We start from the raw sequence: 15,501 nt of genomic DNA on the forward strand, positions 1-15,501 counted from the left end.
GGTAAAACTAAGAATCATCTCATGCAACTATTTCATCGTTTGCATAATTGTTCCGAAGATCTAACGCAACTTTTCTGCAAGTGGTAAATCAAACTGACATAATTTTCCTCCATATTTCACTCGTTACAGGAAGCAGCACTCTTGTTTTTCGCACGTTGGACAAAGTGTTACCGAATTCGAGGAGCGCCAACCGTCCGTCCATCCATCATACCGCTGTTCTGCGGGATTTTCCCAGTAGCGCAGCAACGTCACGGAAGCCAAGGCAAAAGCAAGCAGCTGAAAAATTATGGCTAACCCACATCTAAAGTGGGCGTTAGTCCTTCTCTGCACATGGGCGTTGCTACCGGCCAATATCGAAGGTAATTAACATGGTGATTTTCCAGCCTCCCAGTCTACCATTACGAAGGGAAAACTTCGTGGCTAATCGAGTGAAGCTCGAGCGGAACCAAAGCGGACACTGAAAGGCTGCCAGTTTTCCGCAAATTGGGCTAAGTGATCTAAAGTTTAACACACTCTTCGAGAGGCCGACCGGGATAATTTAGGACGATGTAAAATTCACATGACAGTCCTAATTGGGATAGACGGAAAATTTTCCGTCGCACGATTGAGCTAGTGGCAGTTTATCACAGGATGGGCTTAAATCATAATTTTCCACTAATTCCATTTTCGACCTTTTTGATACTAATAGGCTAGTTTCATTTGCTGCAAAATATTCTTTCAGTTATTGATGTGTCGATTTGGAACCAAAATTGCGATTTTTGTGTCAACTGATTTTCACTGTGACCCAAACCAGTTACATGCAGTACGGAAAGGACAACAGTCCCTAAGTACCGTAAACTTTTGCCCAAATGCAATTATGAAACTGAGTGAAGATAAAGCGTTTTCATCACAGCAGCCCCGTGCCCAGAACGCAGTCCCTTCACAGCATCCAGGTTCAACCCGGATATCCGCAGTTCAGCGCAAAGATAGATCGTTAGAACTGCGGAGCCACTTAGACTAATGGAATCAGCATAGTTCAAGCCGGGGTGCCAACCGTGCCGAACACCAGTACCGACACCAGCAGGCTCGAAAAGTCCTCTCACTCGCACCGGAAGCTAATTGAAATGAAATTAATTAAATTGTCTTCTCCCAGCGCACGCTACCGGGCAGACTGCGTTTGCTGGGAAGCTGGGATCACAAATAAAAGTGAGAATATTTATATGCGGCTGAGGACAGAAATCACTGAAACGGAGAACCGGACCCGGCTGCAGGAAGATCCTGAACTTATGCCTGTCTGTTTTCCGTATCTGCCTGGAAGACAATTACTCTCAGTTCGTTTCGGGAAAGTTTTTCCCGTCGCTCCTGTTTCGTAAGTTTTACCGGCAGCTGCTATTTCCGGATTTGTAAAAGTGGCGCATAATTCACGCGTGTAAGTACCGAACGTCGTAAAACTTATGACTTCAGCAAGGACTATAAATTCTGCTGGGTTTCGGTGCGACTATCTTCTTGTCTGTTTCCTGTAATTTCCACTCTGGATGGAGATTAAGTGTTTGTAAATATTGTGGTCGGATATTGCTGATTCGCATTGCTTTCCATTATTTAATTGAAAATTTAATTAGCGAAAGCAACGTATCAATATTTTTTTTATTTGCAAAAATATTTGAATTAATCAATTTAGCTTGTTGTTCCGAAAGGGTGTTGTTGCATTTTTAAATCGATTCATATGCACATATTCAATCATGGAAAGCCAATTGAAATCGACCAAATCATAAAAAATTACTAAGCAATCATTAAAACCACTGAAAAGCAATGCCCCTCTGATAGACGACACAAATTATTCATTTATTTTCGAACAATATAAAACACAAATCAGATCGGATGCATTGTTTACACTCCCTGTGATAGCAACCGGTTCCTCCCTACGCAAGTAGTCAGCAAATCTCGGATCACCATCAACTGGCAGCGCGCGGAACAACAACCTAAACTCTAGCCCATGGAGGGTTTCCTTCGCAAGTCAAGTTTACTGTTATAGTTATTGTTATTGCTATTATATTAATCCTTGTTTTTCGCCCTGCGAGGCAAAGTGGGCGCAAAATATCCACCCGCTGCTGCCGCACAGAGAAACGCACGGACCGACGCAAAGCGTCGCCATCCTTTGGCTGCGATAATAACGGAACAAGCTAATTTTATTCGACACGCACTCGGTTACGGTTATCGCCCTTGTCGTACGGGCAGTACACAGCCGCTCGGGTCATCCCCGTCAGGATGGCGTAGCAGCTGGCGAGGCTGAGTGATGCTGGTGCGGCGGAAAACCGTTCTGCAGGCCTGGCGCGCTGCTTCACGGCTCCGGTGCGGGCAACCGACCCGACCATTGTTTCTTTAGCTGAATCCGATCGTATCGCAGTGACAGTGGATCTAACGCTGGATGAACCACCCCGCCAGCTGCGAAACCGTTGGATGCCGTGTATCCTGTAGAGGTTGTAATAAAACCGCTACGAACAGATTGTTACAAGTTCATCAAGCCAAGTGGTGGTTTTAAGTTTATTGTTTGCCGGCGCATAATGACCTTTGTCTGGGGATGGCACTTCAATGACGAACGGTGGAAACTGTCCTGCCGTAGCTGCATCATGCAGCCTAGCTAGTGTTATAGAATAATAAGAGATAATACTGACACTTTGTCAGACAGCCACTGCATACTTTTGGGGGTCAGTCCCGGCGTAGTGGTTAACATCCACGCCTCTCACACCGAGGACTCGGGTTCAAATCTCAACCCCGCAGAAGTCACGAATGACCCAAAGTTGGTTAAAGTAACTATACTACAAAATAACTATGTAACAAAAAAAACTGCATACTCTCGTACACGCATCACTTATTGAATTCTTTTTCTTTAATAACAAATTCAACTAGGCACAAGTTCTAACTTGAAAATTCCGCATACAGCAGTGAATCAAGTAGGTTTAGGTAGAGTTTCTTGGGTTCGAGTGCGGTATTACATAATTGATTCGTATCACACGTCACTTCTATCTGCGGGGTTTCCAACTTGGTAACACAATTGGTCTTTTATAGGGAGTGAGGAATGACAAACTGGATGAACTAGAAAATTGGGTCGTTTAATGGCAGGAGGGGCTCGCACCCACGCTCTTTCGATTAGTACCCGGATGTTTTACTAACTAAACTACTGCCGCACCCTTATATTAGGGTTTATTCTTCCAGTTCTATCACTCCACACACCACACACTCGCCTGGCCGACGAAAATTATTTTTTGTATGATTAACGTATGTATTAAAAAACTTTTTTCAGATTGAGTTTTATAAATTGCCCATAAAAGGTAATTATATTAGCTCAGCTGCAAAAAAAATTCTACGCCCTTGCGAGCGACCTTCCGGCAGTTAACCGAAACATTCGCCATGGCGGACGAAAACATACGTGTAGGAGTTCTTCCTTCGTTTTATTTATCAAAAAAAGCAAAGCCTTGGGCACAAACGTCTTTCTAAGACTTGACCCTTCTTTACCGACAGACTTCGCAGCCGGAGTACAGGACAATTACGGGGCTAGTGCAACAATCCTATTGACTCTACCTAGCAGCACCAGCAGCAGTTCGAAATTCGAACATACGACGACTGGCTTGTTAGATCAGCATCGTACCACGAAACCGACTAAGCGGTAAAAGCGGTTTTATTTATCAATTCCTTCTCAGTTTTCGCGACAAAATTGTTGGAATAGATCTTACGCTTCACGTTTGCCAAGAAATTCTCGATGGGACGCAGCCGGGGGACGTTCGCCGGCTTCGATATTTTACCGCTCCATCTCCTCCAACGCTCGCTTCGAATAGTGGGCCGACTCCAGATCCGGCCAGAACACCACGTCTTCGCCCTTATGGTATTTCTTGATGAACGACGCAGCTTCCGGCAGGCACTTCATACTATAAAATTCCCCGTTCACGGCCAGTCCGGAGCAAAAGAAGAGCGGCTTTAACATCCCTTTCGCGCTGATTGTCAGCAACAGTAGTACCTTCTTGGGGAACTTGGTGTGTGAAATGAACTTCACCTGGAAGCTCACTTCCTTCGTGGGAAAGTAAAATACGAAGTGCCCTGCCAGTCGTTGCCATCCAGGGTGAGAAAGGTCTCGTCGTCCATCACCAACGCCACGTCGCGATTCGCCGGGAAAATCGCCTTGACAATCTTATTCAACCGCTGCCGCCTTGTCATAACCTGCAGCTCCGAGACCGCTTCCTGACATGTATGTTCATGTTTGCCAGGTACTTTTTCACTCTTTGGCCAGTTGCACCGACCTCCCGGCCAAGCGCACGCAGCGATGTAGCCACTTTTCCCTCGGTTTTCCTCTTCAGTATCCTTGGGAGATTATTGTCGCTCAGAGTCGGCGGTCGTTAGAAATCGGGCTTTCTTTCAATGCTCTGATAGTTGTCCAATAGTCCGAGGTCCGTCTTCGATACGGCGGGTTACCGTTCTTTGAACGCGCATACTTCTGAACGGAGTAGCTTCACAGTTTTCGCCTTTCACGGTTCAGAGTTCGACTGATTGAGCTGTACAATTTTTTCTGCTGACTCATGGGTTACTATGATTGATGCTACATGGGTAGTTTCGTTAGTGCGTGTGAAGGTAAACCCATGAAAAATCGGCAATTTTTGTCAATTTCTTTTATGCAAACGTTACTCTTTGTTTCTATCGTCGAAAAGATCTGTTATCTACTCGGTCGGTGCGATAGAAGCAGGTAATCTATTGCCGGACGTTGATACGGCAAGCCTTATGTTATTTATCACACTTCTATCGGTATTGTTGATAAAACTACTCCCAACTTCTACCAACAAATCTTTAAAAAACCCGATTTAATCCACCTAGTGGTGAAAGGAACCTTTGTTATACCATCTTATATGTCATTTGACATAGGCATTTTCAGTTAAAATATTATTTTTGATTTGTATTTGAATTTGTAATTTTCATAAAACTGACAGAGTTAAATTATATACGCATCACTTTGAACTAAATTCTTATATAAACTGTTTCTTAGGCCCAGCCGTTCTCAAGTTATTCAGATGTGAAATCTCAAAATTATTTATTGGAGTCAACACATGCAAAGTATCCGATAACCGTGTAATCGACTTTCACGGATTTGAACCAAATTTTGTCAGATTGTTCATTTTAGGTCAGAAAGCAAAAATCTTAAATTTGGTACCGATTGATACCTCCATTAGTGATACGATTAGTGGAAGTACCTCCTTTTTAAAAAAGACCCGTTTTGTCAAACCTTTTTATTTTTTACTTACAGATAAACCTGGAAATCTCAACCAACATGTCAAAAGGTCCAATGTGCAAATGAGAGATTCTCTTTGCGTTTCTTCTCTTATGCTTATTACGGCGGCATAAATACATTTCAACCCAATTATTCTAAAGGATAAGCTTTCCAATAACACCAGTAACCGTTTCATGCAAAATAGATGCATTCAAGTGCATTTATGCCGCCGTAATAACCGTAAGAGACGAGTCGCAAAGAGAATCTCTCATTTGCACATTGGACCTTTTGGAATGCTGCTCGTCAAATATTAGATTTAGAAAGAAACTATTTTCACATGTTACTGTGAACTTCACAGTACTGTTTGTTAACGCTGTGCTAGTTATCATCCATATGCATCCTAGCGATAAACAATTTTCAGAGTGTATTTTAACCTACTAAATTACTTTACAGAATATAGGAAAACAATGAAAACATCGTGTACAGAATTTTTGAGCAGAACTGATTTTAAAGTGGCTGTTAGCTTCGGGGTACAATGCTAGCCTAACAAGCCAGTCATTGTATGTTCGAATCTCGACTGATCGGTGTCGCTACAGAGTTAATAGGATCTTTTCCCTAGCCCCGTAATTTTCCTGTACTCTAATAACCGGCTGCGAAGTCTGTCGATAAAGAAGGGTCAAGTTCTGAAGGACGTTTACACCCATGGCTTTGCTTTGCTTGATTTTAAAGTGGTTTCTTCAAACAAATCCTTAAATTTCGCAACCAGTAAGAGATAGATAGTTACTATATGCAGCAAAGTTGCTTATTTCAGTGTTCTAGAATTTTTGTGAAGACGCTATTTTTTTGGACACATGTAAAAAACAAAAATTTGTGTCACCCTATTAGGTGGATTAACAGTCACCCTAAAAGTGTAAGAAAATGTGCTATATTTTATTAATTAACTGCTGCAAAGAAACATTCGTTGAAAAATTACACATTTTTACTATATTATTCTGTTTTAAAGGTTTAGTCCAATTAAAGGTTTGGTCATTAAGGTTTTCTTGAATAAATTTCTTCAATCATTTTTAAATATCTTTTGACCAGTAGAACCAATCCTTATGAAATTTGGTAAATACATTTGCAGTATTAAGACCTCTCGTTTAATACTAAAACAATTGAAACTAGATAAATTATCTTGGTTAAAATCGCTATAAAGTAATGTAAATTTTAACGTGTAACTTCAATTGCTCATAACTTTCAAACTAAAAGTCCAATCAAAAAACCATTCAATAGTGATCTATCCGGCTATATTACCTTTCAAATGAGACTAATAGCGCATAAATCGTCTTGGCCATCTCTGAGAAACAGGCGATAATTATTACCTTGTCAAAACACGTTTTTAAGCATAACTTTTAAACTACTTATTTGTTTTCAATAAAACTTCCCGAAAATTTTTATAATTTAGCAAGAGCTTTCATTTGGTACTAAGATTATTGAAATCGGTTGTGTGGTTCCGGACAAAACCGTGTCACGTAGTTTTCACATTTTTGCTTATAACTTTTAAACGAAACATCGAACCACGAAGCAATTCAATAGTAATATACTAGGCATTAATACCTTTCAAATGAGACTAATAACGCATAAATCGGTTCAGCCATATCCGAGAAACAGGCGATAGAAAATGAGCTGCACACACACACATACACACACACACATACACACACACACATACACACACACAGACATTGCTCAGTTCGTCGAGCTCTATCGATTGGTATATGTGATTCGGCCCTCCGGGCCTCGGATCAGTTTCGTGTTTTTCGACCAATTTCTAAACCTTTGTTATATACTATAACAAAGGTAAAAAGTTTGTTCTAATACGATGATTAGTTTCCATAAAAAGACACATTAAGTTTGATAAAAAATGATCGCCAAAACAAAATTTTAATTTGAAATGTTTTGTCCGGCCAAATGTGAGATCGCAGGAAGGGCAGAAGGCACTTCTTGAGGCCCCCCGCTGTAATGTACGGCTGGCTCATCTTACCGCCTCCACAGATGGCCTGCCAATCCAAGAACCTTCTGGAGAATTTTCCCACTTTCTTTTTGCTCACCTTCTCAGCAAACCGGTACAGCTTGCTAACGCGGGTGTTGTTTGTCGTTCCGGTTCGGTACCTTTCAATCATTAAAGACGTGGAGGCCAGCACGCTTCATCACACTTTGGACAAACCAGTTAGGGAAACATTCGCCTTCTTCGCCGCACCTTTCTGGCCTTAAACATGTCGCCTACTTTCAGTTTTCTGCCACTGTCCGACCGCCACTGGGTTCTCTGGGTCTTCTTAAATCACCGCCTGGGACACCATCAAATGATAAGTTCCCAGGTGTTTCCCGATCTATGTATGGGACGCTGTCGAACTTTCAACAACAACCCACATGGTTTAATAGAGGATCTACGTTTAGGACTGAGAACCAACAAAAATTTATCGAAAATTGGCAGAGCTCTCGTCTATCACAATCTTTCCTTCCTTTCGTGATGATGGAATCTTGGAAAGCCGCAGGACTTGGAAAGACGCACCTTGCGGACGGAGCAACAAGTGACACGCCGTATTAAGTCAGCTCGTGAGCGTGTGGTTTGTGCTTTCGCTTCTAGCCGTGTCGCCTCGAAAATATACAGCATGCATATTTCTTTATCCATGCACACGAAACTGCAAGGCGGCCATGGCCACAAATTGCCTATATAGAGGCGTGTTGCTCCGTCGCTTGTCAAGGTGAGGCGACTAGAGTGACTATAACCAGAGCACAGTGGGGCGACTCCATACAAATGCTGGCCAAGCAAAAAAATATCTTTAAATCAAGGATAATATGTGGTTCTTAAGTAATTTGGGGGTGCTGAGCCCGAATTTCAGGTTTATTTTGCATTAGAACGTATATTTTTTGTGTTAGGGAGAATTTTCAACTATTTTTCAAGTATTTTTAAGTTTAATAACGTATAAGAAATGAGGGTCATTTGGAAAACATTATATAAAAGGATAAAACATTATATAAAACAATACAAAGCAAGTATGACCTTTAATAATCAACACAAAATCCATATAAGTTAATATTAATCAAAAATCAAAACTTTTCCCCTTATTAGTTTTCTTAATCTTCTTTATCTCCATCTTCTTTTTCTTCTTCTTATTTTTCTTCTTCTTCTTCTTCTTCTCCTTCTGCAGAATCACTCGTTTCACGTTTCGTCTTCAATAGTAATATAGCGTTCTCGGAAAGATTTTTCCAATTACATTTTTCCGTTTCGAAGAAGCTATAAGCTTTATCCGGAGAAATAAGAAGACGAATAATTCTATCACGATTTGTATTTCCACTCATTTTTGCATGTAAAATATTTTCTTGTATTTTTATCACTATTTTTAGCTTAAAGCAATAACCTTATTTTCGTGCGGGTCAATACCGGTGTAGTGGCTAGCATTCACGCCTCTCACATCAAGGACCGTGATTCAATTCGCAACCCAGCAGAAGTCACTAGTGACACGAGTTGTTAAAGTGACTATAATTAAACAAAAAAAACTTATTTTTGTGCTTCTTCTGTCATTCGTCCTATCAGCAATATAGTTGTCTAGATTCATTTATGACCGCGAATTCAAATTCTTTGCATTGCAGTGGACGTAGTCTACGAGGACTATACCCTGACATAAAGGTTTTTGGTATACAAACATTAAGTTTCGAATTTTTCTGAAATAATGTGTTCAAGAACTTGCTATAATGAAATTTCTCAACCTTTTAATTAATTTTATATCTATACCCGTGATTTCAGAACTAATACCAGGATTGGTATAAGATCTTCAAGCTGTATTTCCTTCATTACTATGGCTGTATCCTCCTGATTTCCTCCAACCTCTAAAATCTAGTAAATATGCAATATGGACCATACATTCGAAGCAGGTTATCCAACCATGTAAAGGAGATATCCCATAATTAAGATACCCTACGTTTACTTTGAGTGTTTGCATTTTGTCTATGTTGTTGAATTCTGATATAGTAGCCTTACAAGCGTAACATCTGTGCTCTGCGCTACTCTGCGCTAAATGAGACTATATCCATTTGAAAGCTCATATTTTACGCTAACTTTTACCGGTAGTGTCAATAGTGGCGAACCTTGGCTTCAAAACTTTTAAGTGTGTTTTACGCGAAAATATGGCACTTTTTTAATGAAAATTAAAATTGTGGCATACTATGATAAAATTACTGCACACTCAATTAATGGGCTTTATTGAGCACTATTTTTTGTACAACTTTTCCTTAGACACCGTTGAAATCCGAGCTACCATTAGACCTCTAGCATGTTTTGAAATATTGGGTTATTTTTCAAAAAAACGCTAAAACATGCTGAGATAGCATACTTTCAAGATTCATAGAAAATTCAAATTTTGTCATATTGATCTAAAATTTTGGATTTGAATACTTCAATAGTATAGAATCACAGGAAAAATACAACGGAGAGTCGAAATGAACTTTCATTTTTTGGCTGCTGGCCAGCGATTCCCCACTGTGCAGAGTGGCGGCCTATTTGCTTACTTTTTTGGTGACAATACACTTATCGAATCAGTACCGAATTTAGGAGTCATTTCCACGTTTTTCGACTCCCGGTAGGTCTCGAGGTACGACGCTGATGAGCTCTAATGAGCTAGTCGTTGCATGTTCAAATCTCAACTGAAAAAGGCTGTAAGAGTCAATAGGATCGTAGCACTAGCCCCACAATTGTCCTGTTCTCTACAGCTGGCTGCGACGTATGTCGAATTAAACCAGAAGGTCAAGTTCCGAAAGCGTCTGTCTTGGACTCCGGGCTCTACTTCAAGGTCATCGACCTCTGTCACTACTCTGTACTCTTCTGAATATTGTTTTCGCTGGTCTCTCATCCGGTACGTAGGCAGTTGAGCATAACCAACGTGATCTGTAAAAGGCGCTATTAGCAGCCGCAATCCGCCTTTTTGTTATTATTTGTTTGTTATTTGTTATTTATTTTGAATTTTATAAAGGTTTTATTGCGGTATTAATCATTTCCTCTGGATTTATTGTGGTATTGCGCAATACCAAGAGGATACGAGTCCAAACACACTTATAGCTAGCTAGAAAACCATAATAAAACTGTTCATCAAGCAAATTTATTGTGGTTGCTTATATTACCACGTTAAAACTTGTTGGCTGCACCACGTCTCCTATAAACTTACTATAAGTGTGGCGTAGCAATACAAAATGGCGCACCATTCAAAATTGATCTTATCGCGGCTACTTGTCAAACCGCAATAAATCTGTTAGTTTTATAGAGCTATTATACAGAAACACCCTGACCAGACAGTTTTTTGCAGCTATTATGAAGAATACCAAAGTTCAACACCAAAATCATTTTTTTATGCGAAGCCATATTGCCATATTCTAGTATTTTGTTTTAGCTCGCAAACAACAATTCATCAAAGCAAAGTGTTTTGCAAAAAGAAAGTTATTATTAATCGGTTTTCCTGTCAAAGGAAGCAACTAAAATGATTTTGCTAGAAATTGATATTGACTAAATTAATATTTTTATATTGTTAAAACAACCAGCTTTCGAAAATTGCAAAATTTCAGTGGCGCGCTGATTTTATCGACCTATTATATCAATATGCACGATGAAATTAAATGCGCACATGCTGTAAACCAACGAAATTGCTTAAAATTTAATAAATATTCTATGAGATATTTTATTCTACTCGCCATAAACCAAATCGTTCAGAAGGATCTGTCAGTAAAATTTAAACTTTTCTGCTCACGGATATATTTTCAAGTTGACAAACCTAGCGAACTTATTTAGCTTTTGCCAGAAAAGCGAAAAGCTTTTTTAAATTATGGCGATGGCTGTCAAGCAGCGAAAGCTATACCGGTTTTATTGCTGCTTTCAGCAGAGCATGATACGACTACTTGAGCTTATAACCTGATTCTTATAGCGGTTATGAAAACATTCTGAGGAGTGGGCCACTTGGTCAGAAAGCAGTTTTATAGCGGTCATCAGAAAGTTCTGGTGAAGCTCATAGCTTTATTAGCGGTTTTATGAGATTGGCCATGAAAACCACTATACGAACGTAATAAAACTTGCAATTGTTACTTGGGATGTCACAAACGTACCATGGTAAACAAATCCATCGATCACTTCAAAAGTATCTCCATCCACTGCAGTTCCAACGTCCGAAGGTTTACCACGCTCCCTACCAGCCATCATATTCTTTGTTTTGGTAGAGTTTATGTTATACCTTATCCTTTCAGTTTTTTCCTTAAGATGTGAGCACGCTGCATCCACAGCCTTACGGTAAACGCCGATGATATCGATGTCGTCAAGGAGAATGAGAGATTTCGTGATGACGGTACTACTTCTCTGCACGCCTGCCCTTCTAATAGCACCTACCAATGCAATGTTGAACAGCTAATTCGATAGTCCGTCACCTTGCTTCAAACCATCTAACGTCACAGACGAGTCCGAGGTCTCACCCGCTATGCTGACACGTGATTTTGAATTATCAAGGGTAGCACATATCAGCCTAATCAGTTTTGTTGGAAAACCTTGTTCAAGCATAATCTGCTACAGCTCATTTCGTTTAACTAAATCGTACGCCGCCTTGAAGTCTGTAAACAAGATTCTTTTGTAAATAGGACATATGAGACCTTCAACCAATTCGAAGGTATCCACCTCAGTCCACACCTTTAGCATAACCGGACGGATTGCACAATACAGCCGTTCACTCCCGAATTTCAAAAGTTCGGCGGGTCTCTATCTCGTTCATCCTCAACGGTACACCGAAAGGTTATCTTCAGCGCCTAGACACCTCCTATCTATTGGTAATTTGGTTCCCTTCCTTATCGTTGCACCTAACATGAGTTAGTACGGTCCGGTTTCTGATTCCGATGATCGTTTAAAACAAGCTTCTCGGTTCGTGTCTCTCGAAACAACTCTCTGCGCCCTCACAAGAATGCGTTCCCACTGCTGGCATTTCCTACGACGGCGAAACTCTTTTGAGCATCTCCTGCATCTCGGTTAGAGTTCTGAATTGAGAGACTGGCCATGTCACTCAATAACTCGCATCATTAAACCAACGAATCTTACTGATTACGTGAAACGTGTGTCGCTGGTTTAATAATGACAAGTTCTCGTGAGCTACTGAGTTGCCATGGCCAATCTCTCAATTTAGAACTCTAAATCGTATCTTCCTTGTTGAACTTGATTTGAATACATTGAACAACCGGGTACGACTCTTGCTTACTACTAGATAGGTGTTAGAGTTTACGTTTGGTTCTGGAAGAACCGAACGTCTGCGACATCCGGAAGGTGCCGGCCATCAAACAGAACGTAGTCGATCTGATAACAGGCCTCTCCATTAGGGTGTTTCCAGGTATTCTACCGAATGTTCCGTCTGGCGCAGCAGTCAGAGTTGATAAACCTCATACTGAGAAACCAGACAAAAAGGTAAAAATTAATATTTAATTGCATTTTATTGAAACTTGAACCTGGATTTATAGTTGTACTCGAGCAAGAATATATTAAATTCATATATGAAACTCAAAACCCTTTTGCTGAAGTACTACCTACGACTCTACAATGAATTGCACTCCGGATGGTGAATAAATAAAAATAAGAATAATGGTTATGAAAAATTAATTTTAAACTTATCAGTAGAAGGGAGCAAAAAACGTTGCAAATGTAATGCGATCGGCTCGACATGTTAAACATAATTTCATTGTCTTCACTATCGATTGCACTCTGGAAACATCGTGTATTCAAACACATTTGCCTGTACTCTGTAGCATGCTAACGGTTCACGAAGGTTTATTTACACAAACGCCATGGTGCCAACACCTGAAAACAGAAAAAATGTAATTAAATATTTGTGCCGCGAATTTGTTGGTTTCCACTGAGGTATTATTTTACCATCATTACCATTTTACCACATGTTGGCCTCAAGGTGCGACACACCAAACTAACAAATCAGTCGTCATAAATTCGAATCTCGACTGGAAGTAACTGTTAGAGTCCAATTGGAGTGAAGCACCAGCCCCGCAAATGTCCTGTACTCTAGCAACCGGATGCGAATCTGTCGAATTAAAATGAGTGGGTCAGGTTCCGAAAACGGAATGTAGTACCTAAGCTTTTGCCTAGCTTTGCTTTTCGTAATCGATGCTTAAGCGTTCTCCGAAATTCGATCAAGTTGACTGATTAATTACAGCTTCTGAGTAAATCAAAAATAGATTATTTGGTTTTACGGGACACACCAATTTCTCTTACTAGGAAGTAATTTTAATTAGAGCTAATTCATAGAACAGAAATTTCAGTATGATTTTTTCGAAATATTGTTTCAGGTAATTTTGCAAGAAATCGACTCAGACTTGCTTCCAACAAATTTTATTGGAAGTACAAATCAATCCAGTCCGTTTACGGCCGATAACTCATTTGCAGTGGTTGGAGAATTCGCGAAAAAGTGATCATTTGAATCGATGAACATCCCTCATGAACACACCCACTATTCGCCTGGCTCGCCGATAATTGTGAACATCAGAATTCGTTCAAAAATTGAACATTGAGCATTGAGTGTTTTCGATTTAGCGGATATAGGATTGTTGGGGACGTCGGAAAGTATTAAAAATAATATTACCATGAAAAGGGAATAGTTTAAAGTAGTGTTAATGGCTTTACAAGCAGCAAAAGGTGTTAATTCGCACTTTTGCGTTGCACACGATATTCGTATATTCAGCGAAGCTATGAACTGTGAATATATGTGACTCCTTCTTATAGGTGAATTGAACCACTGCACTCGCGTCGATGTTTTCTCATGGTAAAACCGTTTGACGATGCTCGGCGTATATATTCATTTTGCGAGTTTTCCAACCTCTGCTGATTTGTTTCCAATTCAAAAAGATGCAATAGATCATTTATTTTATTTTGTTTAACTTCAATATACTGAGTCTTCTTGATGTATATTCATGGGAAAAGCCGATTGAATTGACAACATTGATGTCATTTTCAAATCAGTATAAAAACCCAGTTTTTATTTTATTCAGTTTATAAACGTCAATTACACAGAGCGGTAAAAATTGTTCATTCATTCGACTAAAACATACTGCCCTCAAGTATCTCTCAAGCAATTTTTTAATTCCCAATGGAAAAAATATTTCCTCTTTTGAGGTGAACCAAGTTTCGAGCCAATATTTGAACTCTTAGAAAGAAGTAAATAATTGATCTGCTATCTGTGTGCTGCATCCGTCGGAACAACCAGAAAACACGGCCGGTGTGGTAAAATATCCCGCTTGAGCGTTCTCAAATACTTTTTAACGACATTGACGACATGTGCCCGAGCAGTGTCATGCAGCAAAATAACTTATGCCATATCTTTTCACGAATTTCGGTAGTTTTTCTTGTAATGTACTGTTCAAATGAATCAATCGTAGCCTGTATCGATCACCCGTCATAAAATCGCCAGGTTTTAGTAGCTCATATTACAATACCTGTATCTATGTAATATCTGTACTTATGGCAACGCTGGTAGGAACGTTGGAAACCTTCGAAACGTCGACTTTAAACAAAAAATAAATGTTTTCGTACGAAACCTGTGACCAAAAACCAGTACAATATCTTAAACAGAAACTGAACGTATCATGCAAAGGTTTTGTGCCGCGAGCCGAAAAATGCCGCAAGGGATTTTGTCGGATTAACGTGAGGTGATCGAAAAGCGAAAGTAGCACTACAATGAGCACTTGAATGGCGCAGAGATGAAATCCTAAGACTGCAGAAGAAATGACTACATCACACAGTATAGTCCAAAAGGGTGAAAAGTGGAGCTTTTTTTTAGATTCATTTTAGCAGTATAGTGACTTCGGAACTTTTGTTCGTAAAAATAATCCCCATAATCTGAAGATCTTACCATGATAAAAATAAAAAAATAACTTTTTTATGTTGGGAAACTCAAACATAATTTCTTCAGCAAGGTTGTAGAAAACATAAAGGCAAACAAATTTGCTGAAGATATGATATTTCTATCTCTTTCGGGTGTAAAGATACAGAGCATTTTCTTTAGAAGTTCTGTAAAAATTAGTTTTTCATTCATAGCTTTTGTTGGTTGCATTTCACAAGAATATATTGTTCTAGGCAATTATTGAAGCATTCAAACATTGCAATCTTGCATACGTGCCGCTTGTTCTCAAGCACCCTTAAGAGTGTACGGTAAGCATATGTTTTATGTGTTTTGCGTACGCCATAAGCTACATACACGCACACTGTTAAA

General features: G+C 39.8%; 1 protein-coding gene across 1 annotated transcript in view; it reads left to right on the forward strand.

Moving 5' to 3' along the window:
- Positions 1–286: 286 nt before the first annotated feature.
- Positions 287–15,501, forward strand: part of LOC128745544 (mucin-19-like) — a 59,971-nt gene continuing 44,756 nt past the window's right edge. Inside the window, exon 1 of the mRNA XM_053842619.1 lies at positions 287–359. Within this exon, the coding sequence (XP_053698594.1) occupies positions 287–359 (73 nt within the window). The remainder of the gene's footprint in view (positions 360–15,501) is intronic.

Source organism: Sabethes cyaneus, chromosome 1 (genome assembly GCF_943734655.1).
Source record: "Sabethes cyaneus chromosome 1, idSabCyanKW18_F2, whole genome shotgun sequence".
Taxonomy (NCBI): Eukaryota; Metazoa; Arthropoda; class Insecta; order Diptera; family Culicidae; genus Sabethes; species Sabethes cyaneus.